The following is a 24288-nucleotide window of genomic DNA, read 5'->3' on the forward strand; positions in this document are numbered from 1 at the left end:
AAAGGACCTTTGCCTAACTCGTTACATCAGTGAGCTTTTTGGCATATTATTGTCATTTTTTGGGCCATGTTTGGTAGCCGTGGAAGTTTCTTGTATGGAATATTGGCTTTATCAGGTGGTTGGGGCATGCGAGAGGAAGAGGGTGAGAAGTGGCTGTCAAGTAGGGAAAAGAAAAACTCTATTCATAATAGAGGGGTTTTGTTTTTCCTTATTTTTCTACCACTTTGCAGCATCTCCTCACCCATGCCTTCTCAATTCCCTGTCTCCCTCTATCAAGATTTCTAAGCTAATTTCTAAGACATTTTATCTGGGTTGTCATGGGATAGACTGTCCCATGAGGCCACAATTACTGTAACCAAACATATTAATGAGGAATCGAACTGATCTATGGGTTAGTAAGAAGATCAAGGGGAGTTTCTTTACATAAAAAGGGATTTTTTTATTTGAAAAAAAAAACAGAATCATGGAAAATTAGTTAACAAAACACAAAATTCATTTTTCATGGAAAACTTAAAAATAAAAAATAAAAAAAAATAAAAAAAAAACCTTGGAAACCTTAACTGCATGATGATGGGGGCAATAATTTGGTTGGACCCATCAAACCATTCATTGAACCTTAATCCCATTCATTCAACCAACCTTGCAAAAACATAGTGAAAAAAAAAATGATCAAATCATATCACAACCGAAATGTCTCAGTTCTTCCTTCATGAGAAATTACTCTTCAGAATTCTGAATCTGATCTTTCAGAAAAGTGCACACTGTACTTTAAACTCGCGCACTTAATAAGGACTCACAATCAGTTGTCATAATCTTAAGCGAACAGGGCCTAAGAATTCAACTTCAAACTCTTTTTGAAGGTTTCCCGTTTCCGACCTTGTGATTGTGGAAGGTGGTGACTCGTTCAATGTCGAGCAACAGCTAGAGCTGTAACATTTTGGCAACATAGAGGTTTGCTGATGGTGTCTTTAAACTCGCAACTCTGGGCACCTTTGTATTATACATCTGTAAGTAATACAATGGTTTTGAAAAATTATAAACAGAAAAAAGTGCAATCACCCCCTGGCCTGACCTGTTTGTTGCCCCAATCAACCATACACAATATGTAAAAAACATAATAGCTTATCATAATTCGCCAACAGAAATATGTATTTGATTAGTAGTACATTTTTAGCAAGTACCAGTCACTGTTCTTCTGGCTCTTCCTCTTCCTGTAGAAGATTTTCTCTATTGTCATGGGCCCAGAAGCCTCGAACATCTATGAGCATACTGGCGACTGTTCCTCCTTGTTTACAGGAAAGGAGATCAGCAAGTGTTATCCTGAGAGGGTCCACAGGTTTCACCATATCCCAAATTTCGTCCCTCACATCTTCAATACACAGCTCATAGTTCCCACCCTCGATCCACTTCTGGTGTACATCTCTGTTACAGAACAAGAGAGTTTCAGTCATTTCGAATATGGTTTCGGAGAACAGAAATAAAATATAACAGTAATGCGCTTTCAGGGGCCCGGTACAATAAAGAGGCCAGGATCTAGAGGCATTTGCTTCTAGTATCCATTTTAATCGTTTCTTACAAAGGTCAACAAGGAGAGCTACTAAATAAGTGCATTATCATCTACAGATGTAAAGGATAAAGTCTAAGTACGTGCACCAAAAATAGAAACTAGCCTAAATGTCCAAAAAATCAATTAATCAAACATAGAATGTCTCCTATGACTAGCAAGTGATCAAGGCTGGATCACATCACATCCTTTGGTTGATAATTGCTTTTGTGTTGCTTCAGGTGATTTGGAATGAAAAGAAATAGAAGAATAATTCAAGACGAGAGCTTCTAAATTCAAATTTTGATTTTAGATGGAGCAACGAGAAAATTTGGGAATCTCAACATACACTGAGGAAATGGAAGAAGATTATTTTCAACTGAGTTGTCAAAGAAAGAAGTGCAAGATGGATTCCTCCTGTGATGGTAATAAATTACAGCAGGGAAGAGATTGTTGCCACATATAATAAAAAGCTATAAGAACAAGCTAAATGTTGATGCTAGCTTGGTAGGTAATCCGATGTTATAAGGGTGGGAGGCATGTTTAGGAACCACAACGGAGAAATATTGAAAGCCTTCTCATGTCCTTGAGGTACCAAGAATTCCAATGAAGCCAAGGCATTCAATCTTCTTTGTGGTCTTTGCATCTTTCTAACGAAACTTGGGAAAAAGTTGTGGGCCGAGAGACTCTCCTCCAAAGCAATAGTGTGGCCTTTCTGTCACAGTCTGGAGCCCAAAACTCACTTAAATATAAAACAAGATACTAGACCTATGTAAAGGGATGGATCTTTCTTGCTCACATTTTGAGAAAAGCAAATGAGGTGGCAGATTCTTTAGCTAGAGGGTGCTCTTTTGTAATTTACTTGTTTGATTTTCTTAATGATTTTTTTCTGTTATTTGTACAAAATACATAAAAACATTGAGTACTGTGATAGTTGTATCGATTGTTACATACTTCTTTCTTTCTGTTATAGATATTTAAATTTTTTATGATGTCTTTGTTATCGGTCACAAATTTCCTGTGATTTGTGACTTGCACCACAAGCAGGAACTTAAAACCTTTCTACGAAGAGTCTATTGGGTTAACATCTCACCAGCAGAGGCACATACACAAAGATGGAACTAAATTGAATTTTTCAAGCATAAAATGACTTTAGTCGAAGAAAGAAACCGAACTTTCTTAGTAAACAGATCATCATGTTAACAAAATCAAAAGAGTGAAAACTCAGATTTGGATAAATGTTGAGGGTCCAACTGTCCTGTAATGATGGAACTAAATTGAATTTTTCAAGCATAAAATGACCTTCGTCGAAGAAAGAAACCTAACTTTCTTAGTAAACAGATCATCATGTTAACAAAAGCAAAAGAGTGAAAACTTAGATTTGGATAAATGTTGAGGGTCCAACTGTCCTGTAATTTGAGAGTTGCAGAAGTTGCTTACAGTTCTACAAGTAGGAAATTACAGCTTTACTGTAGGAAGATTGTATCAGGTTAACATCTCAGCTCTTGCATGTCCCCCTTCTATTCTTCCACATTAAGGCCTTGTTCATTTCAGATTGTGACAACCGATGGTGAGGGCCCCAACCGATTATTGGCCAAAAATAATCGGTTGGGGCCCGTTGTCACAATCTGAAACAAACAAGGTGTTAAAATAAAATCAGAGAAAAGAAACTACCATGTCAACAGAACAATGAAATCCCACATGAAAATCAAAGCATAGGATGCTTGTCTCTCAGATGACATCTTTTCTTGAAAGTATTCCCTAGTCACGTACGTTCTTAGAATCTATAAGATAAAACTTTTAACGAAGATCAATTATGAACAAGATCACCCTACTTTCATAAAAGTTGAAATTAGCATCCATGGGTTCTGGGACACAACTGTTCACATATAAAGATTGGAACTACATACTGGCTCACCTTAGTCAACAGATAATCTTAAAATGTGAATATCAAGCCCAAAATTTTGTAGCATGTTATCACTTGCAAAGTCAAACAAGAGGATTGTGTCATGTGAATGTTAGTAAAAATTCTCTGACCAATAGATTCCGAGATCTTATCCACCAAATTTGGGGTTCCATCAAGCATATTCAAGAAGCCTCCAACCAATGGCAGGAAAGCTACATGCCTAAAACAATTCATATTCTGAGGCGGTCCACGACAAGGGCTCTAAGTCCAAGAAGCTCAAAGATGCAAGAAGTCTGTTTAGTATGCTTAGGTATTTAATGGTAGTTAGGAGTTTAGTAAGCTGTAGAAGTCATGTCAAGTAGGCTTAGGAAGTTGTGTCGAAGTAGGCTTTGAATGTTTGACTCCTAGTTGGCTTAGGTAGTAGATTCCTAGTTAGAAAAGTGGGTTAAGAGGTTGTTATAAATAGAATGTTTGCACTTCCAATTTTTTATGAAATAGAATTTGCCTTTTATTTTGAATGGCGGCTTACATTGGGCAAGTCAATATTGCAACAGTACAAGTACTGCAAGTACACAGCTCAAGAATGATCTTCCATCAGATTTTCTTTTGCCCTAGTCTCCAGTCACTGTACAGAACTCCCTTAATGTAATTAGGTTATCGTAGTGCAAAACACCTGCTTATTCCATCTTATTCTCTTTTTGAACAATAACAAAAGAAGTCAATAGTAATTATTTTCTATTGCGAAAATAGCATTGCACAGATATACTTAATCCAAAGAAATGGCAACAAAAGAATTCAATAACAATTATTTTATTATGAAAATACCGCTGCACAGATCCTTTAATCCAAAGAAAAGGTGGACGGTGTTCCTAACTCTGGGGTTTACTCAATAGATAAGATTTGGATCAATTTATCAAATCCTTAAGGTTCTTTGATTCTTGGATTTTATACCTTATTTCTCTTTAGGACTGTGCATCTATTTGGTAAGAATAAAAACCCGGCTGGTTGTTTTTCCAGTGAAAATAGAAATCAGTCTGCAGTTCTTTTTCACAAAGACTTATTCTGTATCCAATACCCAAACAAATAAAGAAGCAAATACAATAGCCAACAATCCATTTCGGCAATGCAATGCCAAAAAAGAAAAAACAAACAAACCCTGACAAACAACCATAAAAAGAATTACCTGAATAGGGTGTGAACATCAGCTGTTGTCAGAAAACCCCTTCCATGGAGATCAAGACAACGGAATAAGTATGTCAATCCTTCTGGTGTGTCTTTGTTTTCCAGGGCCAAAACAAAGTCCAGAAAGCTTTCAAAGTCCATCTCCCGGGTATTACCTCCTCCAGATTTTCCACGCCGAACATGCTCATCAAATGCTGAAAAGAGATGATGCATGCAATCAGTAGAGATAACATTATGAAAAAATAAGGTGCATATGCAGTCATGGTTTAAAATTTCGGCCGAAATCTCAAATTTCAGATTTCAGCCATGGCTGATACCGATAGTACATGAATATCAAAATTTTGGCGGCCGAGATTTCCACCGAAATTACTGAATTTTCAGCCGAAATTACCGAAATTTCCACCGAAATCTTGTACAATACCGAAATTGTTTTCAAAAATTTTACATGATTTCGGCTGAAACCGACATTTAAAACCTTGTATGCAGTCACAGAACCGAACATGACAGAATGTGAGGCAAGAGCTCCACATAAACCACAACTACGAAGATTTAAGAGTTCCATTTGTCCACAGAAATAAAAACTTAATCATGCTGACTAAAACCCTATAAATTACATAAATTAACTGATAGAGAGATAGAAAATCAAAAGCACAGCTAATTAGTTGGTCTAATAAGAATGAAAATTAAACACCCATGAGGAAAATATGCAACTGAAATTGTCTACTTGACTTTGTGGCAACAGAAATGTATGCTAATCCATTGCATGAAACTAAACCAGCTAGAGAGTGCCCATGGTTAATAAAATCCCTTTGTGAAGGAAAAAGGTCTTTTACATGGAACTTTCTTGGTTATCAATGATTGGGATACAACATTGTTTTACATGCCCAACGCATCTGGGGATTTTTCTTATGCAATGCATGGATTTTTAATGCTGGGACAATGAATTGAAAATTAACCAGTGCTTGCAATTTCTGCAGAGAAAATTGAAATATAGCATTAACACATGGCACATAATTTAGTAGGAATTTTTCAGCACACAATATTGAACAAGGTCTCTACTGCTGAATCAAATAAGATTCATTTGAATCTTTTACATTTAATTTAATAAAATGAAGACATAATACTTTTAGGTTTCTGACAAGTGTTGATGATACCATTCGATACTAAAATGTGGCAAAGGAATCAAATTCTGGTATTGGTCCTCACAAAAATGGAAGTACCTTGTAGGAGCTGATGGAAGTCCATGGAAATCTTGTAATTATAAAAGAAAAAAAAGGGATGAAAATTTAGGATGAAACTTCAGGGAATGCTAGAATAAGCAAAGATATGCACTTATAAACCATCACAAAAGGAAGACAACCATCCATAACGGTTAAAGAAGATCAAACACCTAGTGACACGCGTTTTCGCAAATGTATGGAACAATAAGTTTTATTCTAAATATAGGTATTTCACATATTTTGAACGTTGATAAGCCATTTCTTTTACTTTTCAATTTACTCATCATTAATGTAACGGACATTAATATGTCCTTGGTATATGGGATTTTTGGTTATGTGGATGCATGCAAGGAATTAAACTTTGAACTTTGGTATGGACTTTGGACTTCAGTTCCCACGGGAGACATTCCAGCTGAAATCAACACGTATTGGTGGAAGATTAAAACCGAGGATGTGGCAATAGGTTGGAGGCAGTCTAGGTTCTTTGAAATTTGGGGGCATTTTACATTTAAACATGATATATTTGTAAAAAAAAGTGTTGGCATATCAAGCATCTTGAAAGTCACGTCTTCAAACCTTGCATCAGTATCTAGCATTGAAACCATGTTCATGTGATGGGAAACCGAGCCTTTGTATGACACAAGCATATATAGGTTAGGCACGGGTGGAAAGGTGGTCATTGGGGATTGTTAACGAGAGTTGGGGTCGAGTGGTTGGGGAGTTATTCTTCGGGACAGGTATAAAAGGTGTGGAATTTAATTCACTTATTTGGGAATTTGGAAGAGGTTCGTGTAGTTTGGCAAGATAGAGGGTTTCTATGTTCTAAAGTCTATTTTCGATCATCATTCTATTGTCCTTTCAATGTATAAGGAGAACCCATCACCTTCTGTAAAGCTTTGGGGAGCCTCAGTGCCTCCACCGGTGAAGGCATGTTGTTGGACGGCAACAACTGACAGGATTCTCACATGCGACAAGCTGAATTGAATATTCTTAGTTCTGGGTGACCTCGGAAAACGTCCTCTTCCCATTTTGCATTGCTAAGATTGTTTAAGCCCAAAACACTAGGTAAGGTTTAACCATCACAATCATCACCTGGTTTATTTTTGGGAACCTTTCAAGAACGGCAGAGTTTCATCTACTTAGAAAGAAAAGGGAATAATAAGGCAGCATAAATCTCTATCTCCAGATTGAAAGTAAGAAGACATGTTGTTCAATGACTAACCATTGGACAACATAAGTTTACAGGTACACGTGTATGTGGCAAACAAGTGTCAACTTCAAAAAATAAAAAATAAAAGCAGACAAATATGTGGCAAACAAGCTTTTATTAGATTAGGAATGTATCAGCATAAACCCTATAAGTGTAGAAAATTTCTTTCTTCATGTTTGAATGGTAACTTGCAAAAGACTTCATGGTCAAATTATATATATATATATATATATGAGGAAAGTGTTGGTGAGCTTAAGCGCCCCAATCACATGGGTCCCACATTTTCTGTGGTGATCCAAACCATTCATTTGCAAGGCCCTATAATAGATAGGGTGTGTACCAAAAATCAGCTCCATAGGATCATCCTAACCCCTCCATTTGTGGAGGACAAAAATGGGCAGATTTGTGGACAAATAATGTCTGTCCATTTTGACCTCCACAAATGGATGGGTTAGGATGATCCTATGGAGCTGATTTTTGGTACACACCCCATCTATGATAGGGCCTTTCAAATGAATGCTTTGGATCATCCTAACAAAGTAGGCCCCAATGTGATTGTGCGCTTAAGCGCCCAATCACATGGGTCCCACATTTTCTGTGGTGATCCAAACCATTCATTTGCAAGGCCCTATCATAGATAGGGTGTGTACCAAAAATCAGCTCCATAGGATCATCCTAACCCCTCCATTTGTGGAGGACAAAAATGGCAGATTTGTGGACAAACAATGTCTGTCCATTTTGACCTCCACAAATGGATGGGCTAGGATGATCCTATGGAGCTGATTTTTGGTACACACCCCATCTATGTAAGGGCCTTTCAAATGAATGCTTTGGATCATCCTAACAAAGTGGGCCCCTATGTGATTGGGCACTTAAGTGCACCATAAGTTTGGTGAGCTTAAGCTCACCAACACTTTCCTCATATATATATATATATATATATATATATATATATATATATATATATAGAGAGAGAGAGAGAGAGAGGAAAAGGATTGTACGCTCGAGCGCACAAAGCTTATGGTGCGCTCGAGTGCACCAATCACATGGGTCCCACATTTTTTGTGGTGATCCAAAGCATTCATTTGTAAGGCCCTATCATAGATAGGGTGTGTACCAAAAATCAGCTCCATTGAATCATCCTAACCCCTCCAAAAGTGGAGGGCAAAAATGGGCAGATTTGTGGACAAACAGTGTCTGTCCATTTTGACCTCCACAAATGGATGGGTTAGGATGATCCTATGGAGCTGATTTTTGGTACACATCCCATCTATGTAAGGGCCTTTCAAAATGGTTTGGATCATCCTAACAAAGTGGGCCCACATGTGATTGGGTACTCGAGCGCACCATAAGCTTGGTGCGCTCGAGCGTACAATCCTTTTCCTCATATATATCTATATATATGGGAAATGTTATCAGCACTACTGTATTTTGTTGAGGGCACTCCTCACTTTATTAAAAGTACGGTATGGCCCGCACCAGAAGATGATCCAAACCATCCATTAGATGGGCCACAGCCTAAATAGGTTGTTCCCCAAAAATTATTTCCATAGGTTGATCCTAACCCTCCGATATAAAGAGGGTTAGGATCAACCCTCTAACATTCAGATCGGAGGGTTAGGATCAACCTATGGAAATGATTTTTGGGGCACAACCTATTTAAGCTGCGGCCCATCTAATGGACGGTTTGGATAATCTTATGGTGCGGGCCATACCGTACTTTTAATAAAGTGAGGAGTGCCCTCAACAAAATACAGTAGTTATTTAGGCTGTTGCCCATCTAATGTACGGTTTGGATCATCCTATGGTGCGAGCCATACGGTACTTCTAATAAAGTGAGGAGTGCCCTCATCAAAATACAGTAGTGCTGATAACATTTCCTTATATATATAAAGAAAGCAAATAAATTGATCTAATACAAACTGGATGAACATATAAAACTAGTGTCAGTCCCGAACCCCTCTCAATGAAAATTTCTGTCAATGTCGCATCTGCATATTCGCGAAGTTCCTGCTTGCTCAATGTCCCATTCATATCTTTATCTAGACCAAGAAACATATCTGCAAAATAATAAGAAAAAGTAAGCAACAGCGCAGTGACATGTTTAAACTTGCAAAAATACGAAGAAAAAGAAAAGAATGCGAAAAGAACAAACAATTTATAAGGGTATGGGCACAATCAATAAAACAAGCATGCAAGTGGTTCCTATTTATGCATGCATTGTTTTACACTTCATAAATCATAATATCATTCAAATATAAGAGCTGGCATATAGGCTTTTTTATACCCCTTTTAACAAGGATGGTACCCAAGAGATAATTGTGAGTTTTGGGTTCAAGCTTTGTATGAGAATTTGAATGTGGACATAGTAAACACACCGAACACCTTGGGGGACTAGAAAACAGAGCACAGTCAGATGTAAGCAGTTATACAAGATATTTAAAACCGACACTTGAGGGTATACGATTAATGAAGTACGCTTTGTAAGAGAATCCTTTTGAATATGGACATAGTAAACACACCCAAACTCCTTTGGAGGAATTGAAAACAGAGCACAATCAGAGGTAAGCAATTATACATGAGATTTAACACGACACACGAGGGCATACGATTAATGAGGAATGAAGTTGGAAGAATTGAATCAGACCATAAGTTATTGGAATTCAAACTGGATAAAAGTGCATAAGTAATCTCAAGTAGGTGACAATTTTTCCGTTAGGAAACTCCACCCTGTTGAGGGGTCCCGTCACAAGTAGTTTGATGTTCAATCCCATGGTCACTCAGATACGACTAACAGTCAAAACAATTATATTTCCCCCATTATCGTAACAAAGAATCTTTACAGTCGCATCAAATTGGGTATAGATCATCATATGGAAGTTCTTACAGATGGAAAATACTTCATCTTTAGACTTCATAAGGTAGACCTAAGTTAATTCGAGTGCAATCATCTACAAAAGAGACAAAGTAAGGGTGACAAAAAAAGCAGTAGTGGAGCAAGTCCTCAAACATCAAATTGCATAATAGTAAAAGTACTATCACTTTTACAGGACTCAAAGGATAAGACATGCGTTAATGTTTGGAAATTTCACAAATTTCACACTGAAGATTTAATGAGCTAGAAGCAAATAACAACAAAAACAAATTCTTAATGAATCAAATGACAAATGTCCTAATAAAGTGCCAAAGCATCAGTTGGTCTTTAATATCACTACTAGGAACATGTAATACAGATGAAAGGGATGTGTTGGGAAGAATAGAAACATCTCCCGTTCCAGCAATGGAAGAGTGACCCATTGGCCTTGACCCTTTCTCTACCAGAACAATTAGAATAGCTAGGAAAAAAACAGGTCATACCTGTCATGTGGTCAGATGCAATGGGATCATTAATCCATGACGGAGAAGTGGAAGAGTGAAAGGGAGATGTTTGTGTCACGACTCACTAGAGAAGTGAAGTGACAGGGAGTTGCTGGAAGGATCTTGACGAAACGCCTTTACTTTTTTGTGTCACGAGGGTTGAACAAGACCAGAAAGGAAGTGAAAGCCCTCCACCTTGATACCATAGAATAGCAGGTCAGCTCTAGATTTTATATCACCTTCCCATCTTATATATAAGTGTGTCCCCTACATTCCATGGACTCTTTGAAGCCAAAAGCCCCATATCTTCTTCTAATTGGCAATGGAAACGGAAAAGTCCCAAGCTGAGAGGAGCTACAAATACCTTCCTTTTCAAAGCCCTTTTGGACCAATCCAGGAATATGAATATGGGGCGTGAAGGATGAAATTTCCAACCATGCATCTCTTAAGGATGCCAAATGCAACTATGCAAGCACCATAACCTCGCCAGATGCCATCAGCAATCGGATTCATCATCAAGGGTGGGCAAGATGGTACTCAACCTCCTGATCCCCGTAGCCTAGATGTGAACATTTACCTTCTCAGCATATGATGTCAATCCATTAGGTGAGTCTAAAATGGCAGAGAAGGATTTCAAGCCTCCAAGCTCCGAATGGAGGCGTTAGAAGGATTTTAAGCCTCTGTCCCGGGACCAAAAAGGAAGGAGATGGATTGATGAGAAGAAATCAAGGAGTGGGCGAAGAGGGAGGAGAAGGTCAGGAGAGATGATTCTCAGATGGTAATGTAAGTCTTTCTCTTCACTGAACCTCCGCAGTCATCCCTAGCAAAGCCTTGGTTTCCATCTTTACATTTCCAACGACAAGCACACCGTTTTTTTTTCATTTCCACCTTCGAATGAGTATGGTGCTTGATCTTGATCCCTTCTTCCTTTTTCTTCCTTTCCCACAATAAAGTCTTCGTAGTTTCCCAATCTAGCTGCAGTTGAACGTCGTATCCTAATTCCTAATATAACAACATTAAGGGGCGGTTTGGATACACGGATTTTAGAATCTTGGATTTCCTCAAAACCCTGGATGGAAGACAAAAGCGAAAAAGACCGTCCGTTTCGCTTCTCTTTAAAATCAAGAAATCCGGGTTTTATAAATCTCTCCCCCATCCTGAGATTTCTAAAACCTGGAAACATGGGATGATCTCTTAATCTCTTGCTGACGGAAAGAAGGGCGATAAATTAGAAAACGATGGCTGGTCTCCTTCTCTCGTCTCCCATCTACGATTTTGAGGAAATCCAAGATTCTATAATCCGCATATCCAAACGGCCCCTAAATCATGCCAATAAGTTATGGACTTCTTTCAGTAATTCCGCTACCAAGAGAAAAGTAGTTTTATTTCCACAATGCCAACTTCCCCATTTGCTCATGTAAAAAAAAGCACGATTCCCAAAAAGACATGGCATGTTCACCAATTGTCACAAAGTGAAATAACTTTATTCGCAACATTTCTGTAATTGATATTCATGTACGGAAGATGACTTTGTTACACTACCTAACAAAATAGATGAGGAATTGCCAATGCAATGGGCTTAGAACAGTCATGCATCATGAATCCTCGATGAACATGGGTTCATGATGAGAGTCGATGCAACAAAGAACAAAAGCCCCATAGCAAGCAAGAAAGTGATACCAACTTACTGCAACACCGCTTAAACTGTTGATCACTGATTTTGATCACTGATTCCAAGAGTTTAAGATTTCCTAAAAATTTACAACCATGGTTTTAAATTTCATTAAAATTTCCCCAAAAGCACTGAAATGTTTGAAATCTCAATGAATTCCTTCCACATCATTATTTCCATCAAAATTCGACCGAAATGGTCAAAACAAAAAAAAATGGAAAGATGTTATGATTGCATTTCATTTCATTAATATAGAGAATGATATTTGGTAGGCAACATCATTGAGTTGCGCAACAAAGTAACCGTATCTTATGCATGGAAATGTTTGATAGGCATGGGACCAATAATACCTCATAACTCCATGTGGTAATGACAAAGAGTTGGGGTCCTTGGAGAGGGCACTGGTCATTGTATTTTCTTAAACTTCATTACATTATACTTCTTTATTGACTTTACTGTTTCAAACATGTGAGACAATGCATGTCACTAAGTGTTCGACGTGATTAAGCCATTATGAATGACTTTCTTGCTTATGTGATGGTTTCTAAGTAAGTATTTGTGCTTATTCTAGCACTTCCCAAAGTTTCATCTTAAAATTTCATCATTTGCATATGTTTCCATACGTTTCCATGATTTTACAAGATTTCCACCTTTCCTTCCCACCAAAACCGAAACTGAAACCAAAATTTATACCCTTGTTTACAACAGGTCATTAACAACAGAAATCTGTGGACACAAATCAAGTAGAACAATGATAATAATAACAATAACTACCGGGCAAAGGACCAAGTGGGTTAGCACAGAAATAGACGACCCTTCTTCTCAATGTGTGATGGTGCATTCATTCATTAAAAATACAGACCAAATTGACTGAATCAGAAACAGGGACAACTTTTCAAAGACCAAGAATTACGTAGGCACTGATTAGTACTATTCACTCTCGCCTTTAAATTCCCAACAAAGCCCACCTTTTGATAAATTATACCTCTCAGGACCTACTAAATTTTCACCTGAGCTTGTGGGCAAACCATTTCAAACTACCATGATTCAACCACTCCAAATCTATGTAGAATACTGAAATTCATAGGCATGATGAACTAATCTTATATGGCATATATTAAAGGTGCCTACCAAATCAGTAGGTATCTCTTCTACAGAGGAATGTCCAAGACAAGAAGAATACAAGAAGATGCAGGAACGGCATTCATATCATACATATTGAGCTTTTCAACTTCTTGTGTAAGAAAAAAAAACACTAGAGATATTATTTGATGTTGAAAAGCTTGTCAATACAACAAGTAAATCTTGCAGTACTCGATGTGCCAGCACCATTTTCATTCATACACAAAGAACACGCAATACTAGCACTAAAAAGAAGAACCAGGCAATTACAAAAGCTAGAAATCTTGCTGTTGGTTCATAAAGAAGAACTATAGATCCTACCGCATATTCGTTGGGCAGAAGTCAAAGAAAACCAGTTTTCGGCTTGTTCAGTATCTGTGACCTCCTCCTCACTTTCCTAGCATAAAATTTTAGAATAGAAAGTCAGCTTCAGATTAAAAAGGCCATTTGGGGCCTAATAAATAGAAGTGTGTGCTTCAACGACTCTATGCATTTCAATAAGAATCAAGCAGTTAAGTTGATTATGCTAGCAAAATGGACCATTTGGGGCCTAATAAATAGATGTAAATGCCTCAGCTAGGCATTTCAAGAAGAAATAAGCAGTTGAGTTGATGTAATGCTAGCAACAAAATCACTGTGACTCATGAAGACCTTCATAGGCTTAAGATATTAAAGCTAGCAGGACTAAACCACAACATCTGTCCTCAGTTGAAGATCTAGTTACGATTAGAAATAAACTTCTGTAACTTCATACATAGATCCTTTACTCATACTCATTCAAAAGGAACGGTTGATCCAATCCCAATTGCTATGGGAATACCATTTAGTTGACCTATGCCTGTTTGAACATCCTCGGTTAAACCTGTCTTTCTTTGATAAGAATTGATACGATCTCTATAAGGTTCCTCCTCCGAGTGAATCAAAAAATGGATTTTTGTTCAAGAATGAAATCTTATTGGAACTGCCCGTATCCGGTTCATCCTTCGGAACCATAGAACATCCCAGATCTAATAAAATAGGATGTATTGAGACAGTATTTTGTAAATGGGAAGAGAGGCTATTCCAGCAAGATCATAGCGAACTCATAGCTCAAAACATTGAAAACTCGATTAGAGTCGAAGTTCAGATGAGTCAAGTCGACAATGTCAATAAGACTTGTTTCGGTCTTGGTCAAGTTTTGCATATTGGGACTTGATATTTAGTTATTACTTCAAAGAACAGCAAGAATAAAGTGTAATAATCTAGAGATAGAAAAACCATAGAAGTTTTGATTTGAAACTAATCACAACGACTGAAAAGAATGGCAGCTAGAGAGAGGATATCCATCAAAATTTTATGAATGAATCTATAGAAGAGTAAAGGCGGGGATCTTGAGCATATAACTCAAGGTTCAATCCTTTGGAATTCATTGCAACTCCTATCTGTGTCCCAATTCAATCCTATATTACAGCAGAAAAGTGACCCTTTTAATGAATCTACAAAGTTCTAGATTAATCAAGGATTATAAGCAGCAACACTTGTCAGTGTGATGGTAAAATGTTGCTTCCCTGGTAGCTGAAATCAATGAAATATATAAAGAATGCAAATGCAAATACTCAGCTTAAAAAAATACCTGATGCAGTTCCATAAGTTCCTGGAGACAATTACTAAGAAGTACCTTCTTTATGCATGCTTTTCCTGCTAGCAATCAAAGAATTCGTCCTACAGTTAATATTATCCAAAAAGGATAAAAGAAAGAATTGTAACAGGGGAGTTCCACATGGGCAAACATAATTATATAAATGTCTGTTGAAATGTGAAAGCAACAACACAAGGTCAATCTGTGGCGCATATTTGATACCAGTGATGAATCAAATGTGATACTAAATCTTGACATGGGGAAACCACAGTTGCCAGTGCGGGAAGCTGAAGTGGGAAGAGAAAGCGGGAAACGAAGGCTCACTCGAAGTGGGAAGTGGGAAGGGCCAAGGAAGCATAAAGGGAAGCGACGGGGAAGCATAAAATAATTGAAAATGACAATTTAACAACAAGTAAATTCCAGTTTCCAACGAACATAAGCAATTTGAATCCAACATCATAAATTACATGCAACATGTACTTAAAATTACTGTCAGCTGAAATGCTTGTGTTGAGCCTAACAAGATGAAAAACAATAGATAACAATTATGAGATTTTTACCGAATTTTGGGATTTAATAATGTTTCGACATGATAGAATTTAAACATTTTTAAAATTGGCAAAATACCCCATCGTTTGGAAGTTAAGATTTTATTTGTTAAACTTTTTTGGCAGCAGAAAAAAATCATTCATCTACACATTTACATCACATAATAATGGAGGAGTTAGACCACACGAGGGGATCAAGCGAAAGGGAGCCATAATATACTTGTAAGTAGTAGATAAAACCCTGTCTGAAGCACTATAAACTGTATCGGATGGAAAATCCAGAGTATATCAAGCAAAGAAAACTAGAAAAGGGACAGTCAGTTCGTAGTTGCCATCTAAAGAAGCAACCATTGAACAGTACTAGAAAACAACAATCAACTCATAAATCCCTTTCTTTTTGTTCATTTACAGTATTCATTCTCCATTCAGACCCACATATACAAGTAATCTAAATAAGCTAATAACAAGTTAAGAACGCTTCCGGACCATCATCTCTGAAAGCTTACTTCTGGAAAAAATGAGCACATGCAGACAAGTCGTGGAAACTCTCAAATGTGAAGATTTTGATAATTAGAATAGGCAATAAGTAAATATGCAGAAACTAATCATCAGAACTGTCAGACTATGAGGTATTGGCTATCAGTTTCAAGAAAATAACAGTCAGAATATGAGGTATGGTGGCGCACCTCTCCTGTGAGGATCACAAAAGAAAAAGAACTTGTGTGCAGCTATACGACAGTACATCTGCACAAAGGCTGAAGGCATATCCCGGAGTTGTGCCAAATTAGGAATAAGACCTCTTATATAGGCTTCCATTTCCTGCAGAGATGACAAGATCAAACAGCACTGTTATGGAAACAAAATTGCACGCAATAAATTGTAATAAAATCAGCAGCCTTGACATATATATATATATATATATATATATATATATATATATATATATATATATATATATATATATATATATAAAGTATATCTATTGAAGATCAGACACCCAACACCAAACAAAGCACAAGGATTCCATACATGTGGTTGAAGGAAACCATCAGAATCCTCATCAAGCTCGCTCATATCAATTCTTGCCTGTGTAAGTGAAACCTGAAGAACGAAAAACAATAAGTCTGCAATGAATGAAAATTTTACTGACATGGATGTACTTAAAATTTCTTTCACAATTAGCATGCAACATGGAAGAGTTCACATCATTTTATATCTTAAGGGGCCATTTGGATACGCGGATTTTAGAATCTTGGATTTTCTCAAAATCATGGATAGGAGACGAGAGAAGGAGATCGTCCATCGTTTTCTGATTTCTCGCCCTTCTTTCTGTAGAGCGAGAGAGTTGGAGATCGTCCCGTGTTTCCAGGTTTTAGAAATCTAAGGATGGGGGAGAGATTTCTAAAACCTGGATTTCTTACTTAAAATCCAGGAAAATGGATTGTAAAATCCAGAATTTTACACCACTTTCAAACTAAAACCTGGATTCTAAAATCCAAGTATCCAAACAGCCGCTAAGAGAATTGCATTCTGCACATCATGTCAATAGGCTTGTTTTTTTCTGAGTAAAAATAAATGAACACAAGATAATCAATGATCCTGAAATGATAGTGTTCAACAAAATTATTGTTCAATGAATTAGGAACAGAGAACAAAACCCACCGTGCGCATCACATAAAGGTAAAATGGCAGAATAGCTATTCTTCCAGATTCATCCTTCTCAAACTTCATGAAATTTGAAGGGCTGAAAAACCGCCGACATTTTGGACCAATTTGCTCTGTACATACAGATGCAATATGGCAGAAATCCTCGTAGTTCATCTGCAGAGGACATATCAAGCAATGCATTAGCATTGTCGTTATTTCAAAATGTTTGGACAGAAAAATAATTTAACATTGGAGATTTTGGGGAAGTTAGTTAGACAATGGCAATTGAAATCAGAGATGTCTGGAATACAAATCAAAAATTAATATAATTAACCATACGAAGTAGGGCTGACCGCTTTCATTCTACCTAACCCTACGCTAAGCAATAGAAATATGATAAGATAATTCTTCCATGTCCAGGACGAGCTGCCGTGATGTATGTTATTTGCAAATGACATGGTATTAATTGACAAAACCAAAGCAGGAGTTAATGCTAAGTTAGAGTTATAGAGAACTACTTTGGAATCCAAAGGTTTTGGACTGAGCAGGACTAAGACAGAGTATATGGAGTGCAACTTTAGTAATGGAAGGAGGCAGGGCGAGGGTGTAGTAAATATGACTGGACAGGAGGTACCTAAGAGGGATATCTTTCGCTATCTTGGTTCGATCCTACATAAGGAAAGAGAGATTGAAGAGGATGTTAACTACAGAATAAAAGCAAGTTGGTTGAATTGGAAACATGATGAGGAGTTCAGTGTGATTGTAAAATACCTACAAAATTGAAGGAAAGTTTTATAAGACAGCTGTGAGGCCAGCCATGCTGTACAGCTCAGAATGTTGTGCCACCAAGAAGCAGCATGTGCATAATATGAGTGTAGCGGAGATTCGAATGTTTAGATGGATGTGCGGTCACACAAGATTAGCTCGAATTAAAAATCAAGACATCCATAAAAAGGTGGGGGTGACACCAATTGAGGAGAAGATGAGAGAGCACCTCTTAAGATGGTTTGGGCATATCCAACGTAGGCCTTTGGATGCTCCAGTGAGAAGAAGTGACTCATGCCAAGTTGATGAAATAAAAAGAGGTAGGGGCAGACCAAAAGCAACTTGGGTAGGAACAGTGAGGAAAGACTTGAGGGATAGGAATATAACAGAGAACATGACCTTGGATAGGATAGAATGGAAGAAATTGATCCATGTAGACGAACCCAACTAGTGTCAAGATTAGTCTTAGTCAATTTGAGCCTCGTAGATCCTTTCACCTTCTTCATGAAATTTTTCTAAAGGATTCATCAGCCGACCCCAACTAGTTTGGGACAAAGGCTTAGTTGAGTTGAGTTGAGTTGAGTTTAGGCAAGGCAATCGGGATTACTTTTATGAATGAGTGTGCTAAAAATGAAGACATCTGTAAAAAGATGGGGGTGACACCAATTGAAGAGAAGATGAGAGAGCACCTCTTAAGATGGTTTGGGCATATCCAACGTAGGCCTTTGGATGCTCCAGTGAGAAGAAGTGACTCATGCCAAGTTGATGGAGTAAAAAGAGGTAGGGGCAGACCGAAAGCAACTTGGGTAGGAACAGTGAGGAAAGACTTGAGGGATAGGAATATAACAGAGAACATGACCTTGGATAGGATAGAATGGAAGAAATTGATCCATGTAGACGAACCCAACTAGTGTCAAGATTAGTCTTAGTCAATTTGAGCCTCGTAGATCCTTTCAACTTCTTCATGAAATTTTTCTAAAGGATTCATCAGCCGACCCCAACTAGTTTGGGACAAAGGCTTAGTTGAGTTGAGTTGAGTTTAGGCAAGGCAATCAGGATTACTTTTTACGATTGAGTGTGCTAAAAGCATTAGATTAAATTGTTTGTTCTCAAAGAAAGCTCTCTACTATGAATAAATGGAAAGCTCTTTTCAACCTTGATGTGAGTGCAAGCATTAATTTGAGGCAATATAAGGCTGAATATGTTGCATCCATGAGATATACAAATGGGCAATTTGTAATTAAAATTTAAAATTTGCAGCCAAATTGAAGCATGGAAGCCCCGTCACCTCGTGGGCTGCAATAATAAAATGCAGTGCTATTGATAGAAGAGGGGATTACACAAGGATGCATAAACCTGCGGTTTTTTGAAGACCACAGTGATTCTCATACATAAATCAAGAGATACTATCCGCTTACGTATTTGAGATTACTAAAGGTTTTTTTTTTTTGGATATTTTCATACGTGGGGTGGGTATTTTAAGAAATCAGCTCCTAACTGGTCCCAAGAAAAACATAAACCAAAATGGAAGATTTGAAAAGAATTCTTCAAAACCTTACCTATGGCTATCTAAGCTTTTGAATTGTGTAATGAAGAAAGTAAAAGCACCAACAATTTTTTTTTAGAACCATTTCCTTGCCAGTGAAGGCAACAAAATAGGTTATGATAAGCAAAAGAAAGGATAAAGACAATTTGAAAAAAAAAACAGATTTATGAAAAAAAAAAGGAAAAATACAGAAAAATAAAAAGCACCAACACTGTACTGAAGTAAAATTGCACCAACAAACTAAGGCCTAGTAGTGCAGTAAAACTCCTATATCTTATGATTCCAACTGTTCAAATGAGCAAATCAGATAAAGATAAGCAGATCCAAATGCTAACGATTTGCCTCTCTAAGATATAAGATCTTACAATCTTAATCCCATATACAGGCATGATCAAGAATCAAATCAGAAGTATCAAACATGTTGTGTCCTTAAACTAGAGTTACGGATGAGTACTGGTTTGACACAGACATTGCACACTAGGCAATGAAGTCTCAAGCAACTCAACATAGTCCCACAACAATAGTATAACGGTATAACTCGTCATGCACACCAGATGAATCTCAATAAACAAGCCACCCACTACTTCCATGGAAATCTACATTGGCACAATTAGCAAGAGCCAATTTCCATCAGACCCCGTTTCAGTCTTTCCAACCATTATGTTTGTCAGCTTTAAACCGACACCGATAGTAAATTAAATCGGGCTTTTTTTTTAATGGTGAATATTTCAAAAAGATATAGAGATGGTCAACACAGAGCAAGATATAGAGATTCACAAGGAGAAATAAAGAGAAGAACCCGCACAAATGGGGGGGAACAGGATTTCGGCGATTTTTTTTATTTTTATTTTTTTTACATTAAATCGGTTTTTAACAGGATTTCGGTGAAACTTCGCCGAAATCCGAAATTTACAAGATTTACGCCGAAATCTTCACCGAAATTTTGTAAAATGACAAAATTGTTTTTCAGAATTTTACATGATTTCGGCGGATAAATTTCACCAAAATCTTTGCTGAAATCTGAAATTTCGCCAAAATTTATAAGAGTTCTGCCGAAATTTTGTAAAATACCGAAATTGTTTTTCCGAATTTTACATGATTTTGGCCAAAACAGAAATTTTTCTGGTTTCGGTTGTGGCCAAAACCGACATTTAAATCCATGTGTATGGGGACGTGGGGGGTTTAGGAAGGAATGAAACTTGAGATAGAAAGCAAGATCTCCAAGGTATCACAAATCATTGAGAATTGAGATACAACAAAGAGAGCAACGAGGAACGATGAAGCGAAATAGGAAAGAAGGGATGTCCATGGAGATTATGATTATTGAAAATAGGAATCACAAGAGAAATGGATGAATTAAGAACAAAATTGTGTAAAACCCTATCTAGGGGTTGATGAAAAAGTGTGATCCAGTAAGCATCATGTTTCCAAACAAAAAAAGGGCTTCAAATAGAAAAAAAGGAAATTCATAACAAAAAATATTGCATTTTTAATTTAGCACCCCAAAGTACTTACGTATACAATTTGACAAAGTATGTACAGCATGGTTATACACAATTTTGTCCATGAACCCAGTCACTACCAGCTTTTCAATAATTATGCAAAATATGGTGAAGAAAAATTAATGTATAATACTATTAAAAAAGCATGCCGATAGAGGATAAACACCAACCTTTTCAGCACCAGTGGCATCATCAATAACACAATTTTCCCTTAAGCACACCCACATGGAATCTAGATCATCAGCATTTAACAATAGATCTGACTGCTTCTGCATAGATGAAATACAAAAGTCGAATTAAATTGTTACTTCAAACAAACAAGACGAGGAATCAACCACATGATGGGAGTAATTTAAAATGGTGACCGTGACCACATATGAATACGGTGCAGATAAGATCATGTAGCAGAACGTCGTTAATGCAAAAGAGGTTCCCGATCTCAATATCTCAAGGAATAGAGCAAGCAATCCCTTAAAACAGGGCAATAAAGAATTCTTCATACATCAATATTCATAGGCCCCAAAAAATAAAAGCAGAAAAGTTTATGATGCTATATACCTTCAAAAAGCGGTATTTTGCCAACCTTTGAACCCTGTGACTGATTGATCCCTCGTCAGGCTTCTGTTTCACAGAAATTAAAATCAAACAAAATGGTAGCTGGAAAGTAAAAAAAATGTCAAACTCAATAAGCGGTGATTGAAGTACATGAGTTGTATAAACAAGAAGCATAAATGTACATTGAGCGTCAATGTCAATATGCAACGGAACAAAACTGTAAATCAACACGAGCGGTCAGGCTACAATGAATGAATATAAACAAGGAATACATATCTCCCTTATTTGATCTAAGAGACACTATATTAACCGCCCCTGTTGCAATATAAACATCTAAGCTTATATAAGAAAAGAAGTGAACAAACCACCCAAGAAAAAGACTGGTGCATGCCTTTTTGTAGAAGCTCGGAATTGTGCCGGCTTCAGCATTCTTTTGTTGCCTTTCTTTAAAAATTTCAAGCAAAATTCTCTTTGTTTCAAGCTCTGCAAGTGAAAATGGTATTGTCTAAAGTTAAGAGTATGATGAGATTGACATATATACATAGATAAATATATGTATATACATGTATGTATTTATCCATCAACATCCATGAGCATTTGAAATAACTCGATCAAGAAATTAATAGTTCTCACTTTTAGCTATAAGAGATACGTCTACCAAAATTTTTCCATATGAATGCATCAAATCTTTAGTCTCAACAATTAGTACCAAAATTATAAAAAGTTTCTCAAATGGTATAGCTACAAAAAGGTAAAGATAGCGGTCACATGTACTTTATGTTTATGATGGGGTCGATCACTTGAGTAGTTATTTTGTTACTTATGTTTATTTAGGATAGGGCCCATCATTTTTGGCAACTAATGGCATACATGTAAAAATAAAAGTTGAGGATACATGTAAAAAGGATGGAGACCGTATGTGGAATTCAATCCTAATGAATTTTTTTCCCTCATTTCTTTCTCATCTTCTTCTCGTTATACTTGTAACATGGCATCAGAGCAAGGGATCTCTGGTTTAAGTTCTCTCTTCTTTTTGTCTTTGATTTTTTTTTTTTTTTAATGATGAATACAAGAAGAAGGAGGTCTGAACCGAGGAGGTCTGAACATATGATACAAGAAGAACCACAAGAAAAACAAAAAGAAAAAAATCAAGGTGGAAGATAATCAAAATGCTCTAGACTTTCCTTGAATACCCCATCTTTAGCTAGCTTATCCGCCACGCCATTTGCAAACCGTTTCACATGATAAGCATTTAAATGTCCCCCTCCTACTATATCATGGATTTCATCAAAGAAAGCCGCAGATCTCCAAGGTATTGACTGTGTCCCATTAAGCAAGCTTATCACATTCTTTAAATCTCCTTCTATCTCAACCTTTTCCAGCCCAACATTGGTTAGAAGCTTAATACCATGGTGGATGGCCCGCACTTTCGCCTCGTTTGCATTAGAAACTCCTATAGGACCCGAGTAGGCCCAAATGATATTCCCTTGATCATCTCTTAAAACACCCCCAATTCCTGAAGGGTCCGGATTTCCCATGCTAGAGCCATCAAAGTTAAGTTTCAAAAAACCTTGAGTAGGTAGTTTCCAAACTTGGTCCACTTTGAGATCTTCCTTAACTCCATTGCAAATCACTTGCCAACCGTACCATAACTCATAAGCAGACACAAATGCAAAGCTAGGAATGGCTCTCACCCACGAAATAGTGATTGCTATTATTGTATTGAATAGGAACAAGGGTCTCTTTTTGTCTTTGATTCTTTACCTCAATTCTATTTTTCCTTCTTTTTCTAAGTTAAAGGCCTCGTGAAACCCTAACATAGGGTTGTCGAATTGTGTAGCCACCAATTTATCATGTGTGGTTGTGTTCCCAATGGTGTTCTTATTTGTTGAGTTCCTGTTTTCATGGATTGAAATATAAAAGGAGACAGAGAAGGTCTCTGTGCTATCCACATTGGAATCTATTGTCGGAAATTGTGACAGGAGTATGCTGATTTATGTGAACTGATTTTTTAAGAAAGTATTTCGACAAGTGTGTACTCCTTCAAGACATATGTGGTGTCCCCCTGGTGAAGTAAGCATGGTTTTAAATTTCGTCTGAAATCTGATCGATTGGGACCGAAACCGAAATTTTGCAAAATCCGAGAATTTCAGCCGAATTAAATTAAAATTTTCCGAAATTTCGGATCTCATTTCGCCAAAACCGAAATTCAAAACCATGGAAGTAAGTTACTTATTTCCTGATTTACTTTGCTTTTGGGATTATAATAAAGAGTAAATTCAATGGAAAATCTATGTGATTGGTATATTGGAATCTCTTGAACTTCATATGACTTCCATTAAATTAGACACATCAAATCTCCAAATGGTCAAATTATGTTCAAATTTTCCTCACTGCAAAGAGAAAATAAAATCTTTGTGTATACCTTCATGTATGAATGGGTACCAATGAATGCTCAAATTTTGACATAGCTTTGGGATAGGATGGATCCCTCTATTAGCAGTAATATAATGTTACTAGATACTGCTAAAATGATTTCAGACTGTACATGGAAATCTTGACTAAAACAACTCAAAGAAAGGAAATGAAATACGAAATGAGAAGAAATAAGAGTGAGATGGACTGACCCATTAGGGCTTCGGATCCGAGTCCGGAACCGGATCCGACGAATCGGCGGAGGTTACGGACCCATAACATGGAGGATGCAGGAGGGATCTTCTTCGAAGCGGTTTCATGGGTTTCTCCATCGCTTGAGCCACTGTACATTTTTTCTTCTCTCCTCTTTCTCTTTGATTTTTATCTCGAATGCTGAAACCCTAGTTTTCAAATACCCGGTCTTCCACCAACACAACTGGCCTCATTTTCCGAGTTTAACTGATTGGGGAGGCCATTTTA

The 24288-nt window shown here is 37.2% G+C and overlaps 1 protein-coding gene and 1 non-coding gene across 2 annotated transcripts; both read right to left on the reverse strand.

Moving 5' to 3' along the window:
- Positions 1-963: 963 nt before the first annotated feature.
- Positions 964-24288, reverse strand: FASS (tonneau 2 (TON2)). The gene is made up of 12 exons (XM_077376516.1): positions 24021-24288; positions 21785-21876; positions 21397-21459; positions 21009-21107; positions 17041-17199; positions 16408-16479; positions 16065-16197; positions 14825-14889; positions 13534-13609; positions 9020-9121; positions 4633-4825; positions 964-1422 (listed from the first exon to the last, which is right to left on the reverse strand). Exons 1-12 carry the CDS (start codon positions 24157-24159, stop codon positions 1185-1187), a joined length of 1431 nt encoding a protein of 476 aa, XP_077232631.1. The 5' UTR covers positions 24160-24288; the 3' UTR covers positions 964-1184.
- Positions 2944-3061, reverse strand: LOC143845811 (small nucleolar RNA snoR104). The gene has a single exon (XR_013234535.1). It is a non-coding gene; the product is annotated as a small nucleolar RNA snoR104 (small nucleolar RNA).

The sequence above is a fragment of the Tasmannia lanceolata genome, unplaced genomic scaffold, assembly GCF_043159265.1.
Source record: "Tasmannia lanceolata isolate RefF3 unplaced genomic scaffold, GAP_Taslan_0.1 ptg000002l, whole genome shotgun sequence".
In the NCBI taxonomy this organism is placed as follows: domain Eukaryota; kingdom Viridiplantae; phylum Streptophyta; class Magnoliopsida; order Canellales; family Winteraceae; genus Tasmannia; species Tasmannia lanceolata.

What these genes read in the sequence shown, in the direction of transcription:
- FASS (XM_077376516.1), bottom strand. Translation starts at nt 24,159, where the DNA reads ATGTACAGTGGCTCAAGCGATGGAGAAACCCATGAAACCGCTTCGAAG. An exon ending in TTCCGAGCTTCTACAAAAAG is followed by an intron (nt 21,460 to 21,784) that starts GCATGCACCAGT and finishes TCTGTGAAACAG; the next exon opens with AAGCCTGACGAGGGATCAAT. An exon ending in TTCTGCCCAACGAATATGCG is followed by an intron (nt 9,122 to 13,533) that starts GTAGGATCTATA and finishes ATTATTTTGCAG; the next exon opens with ATATGTTTCTTGGTCTAGAT.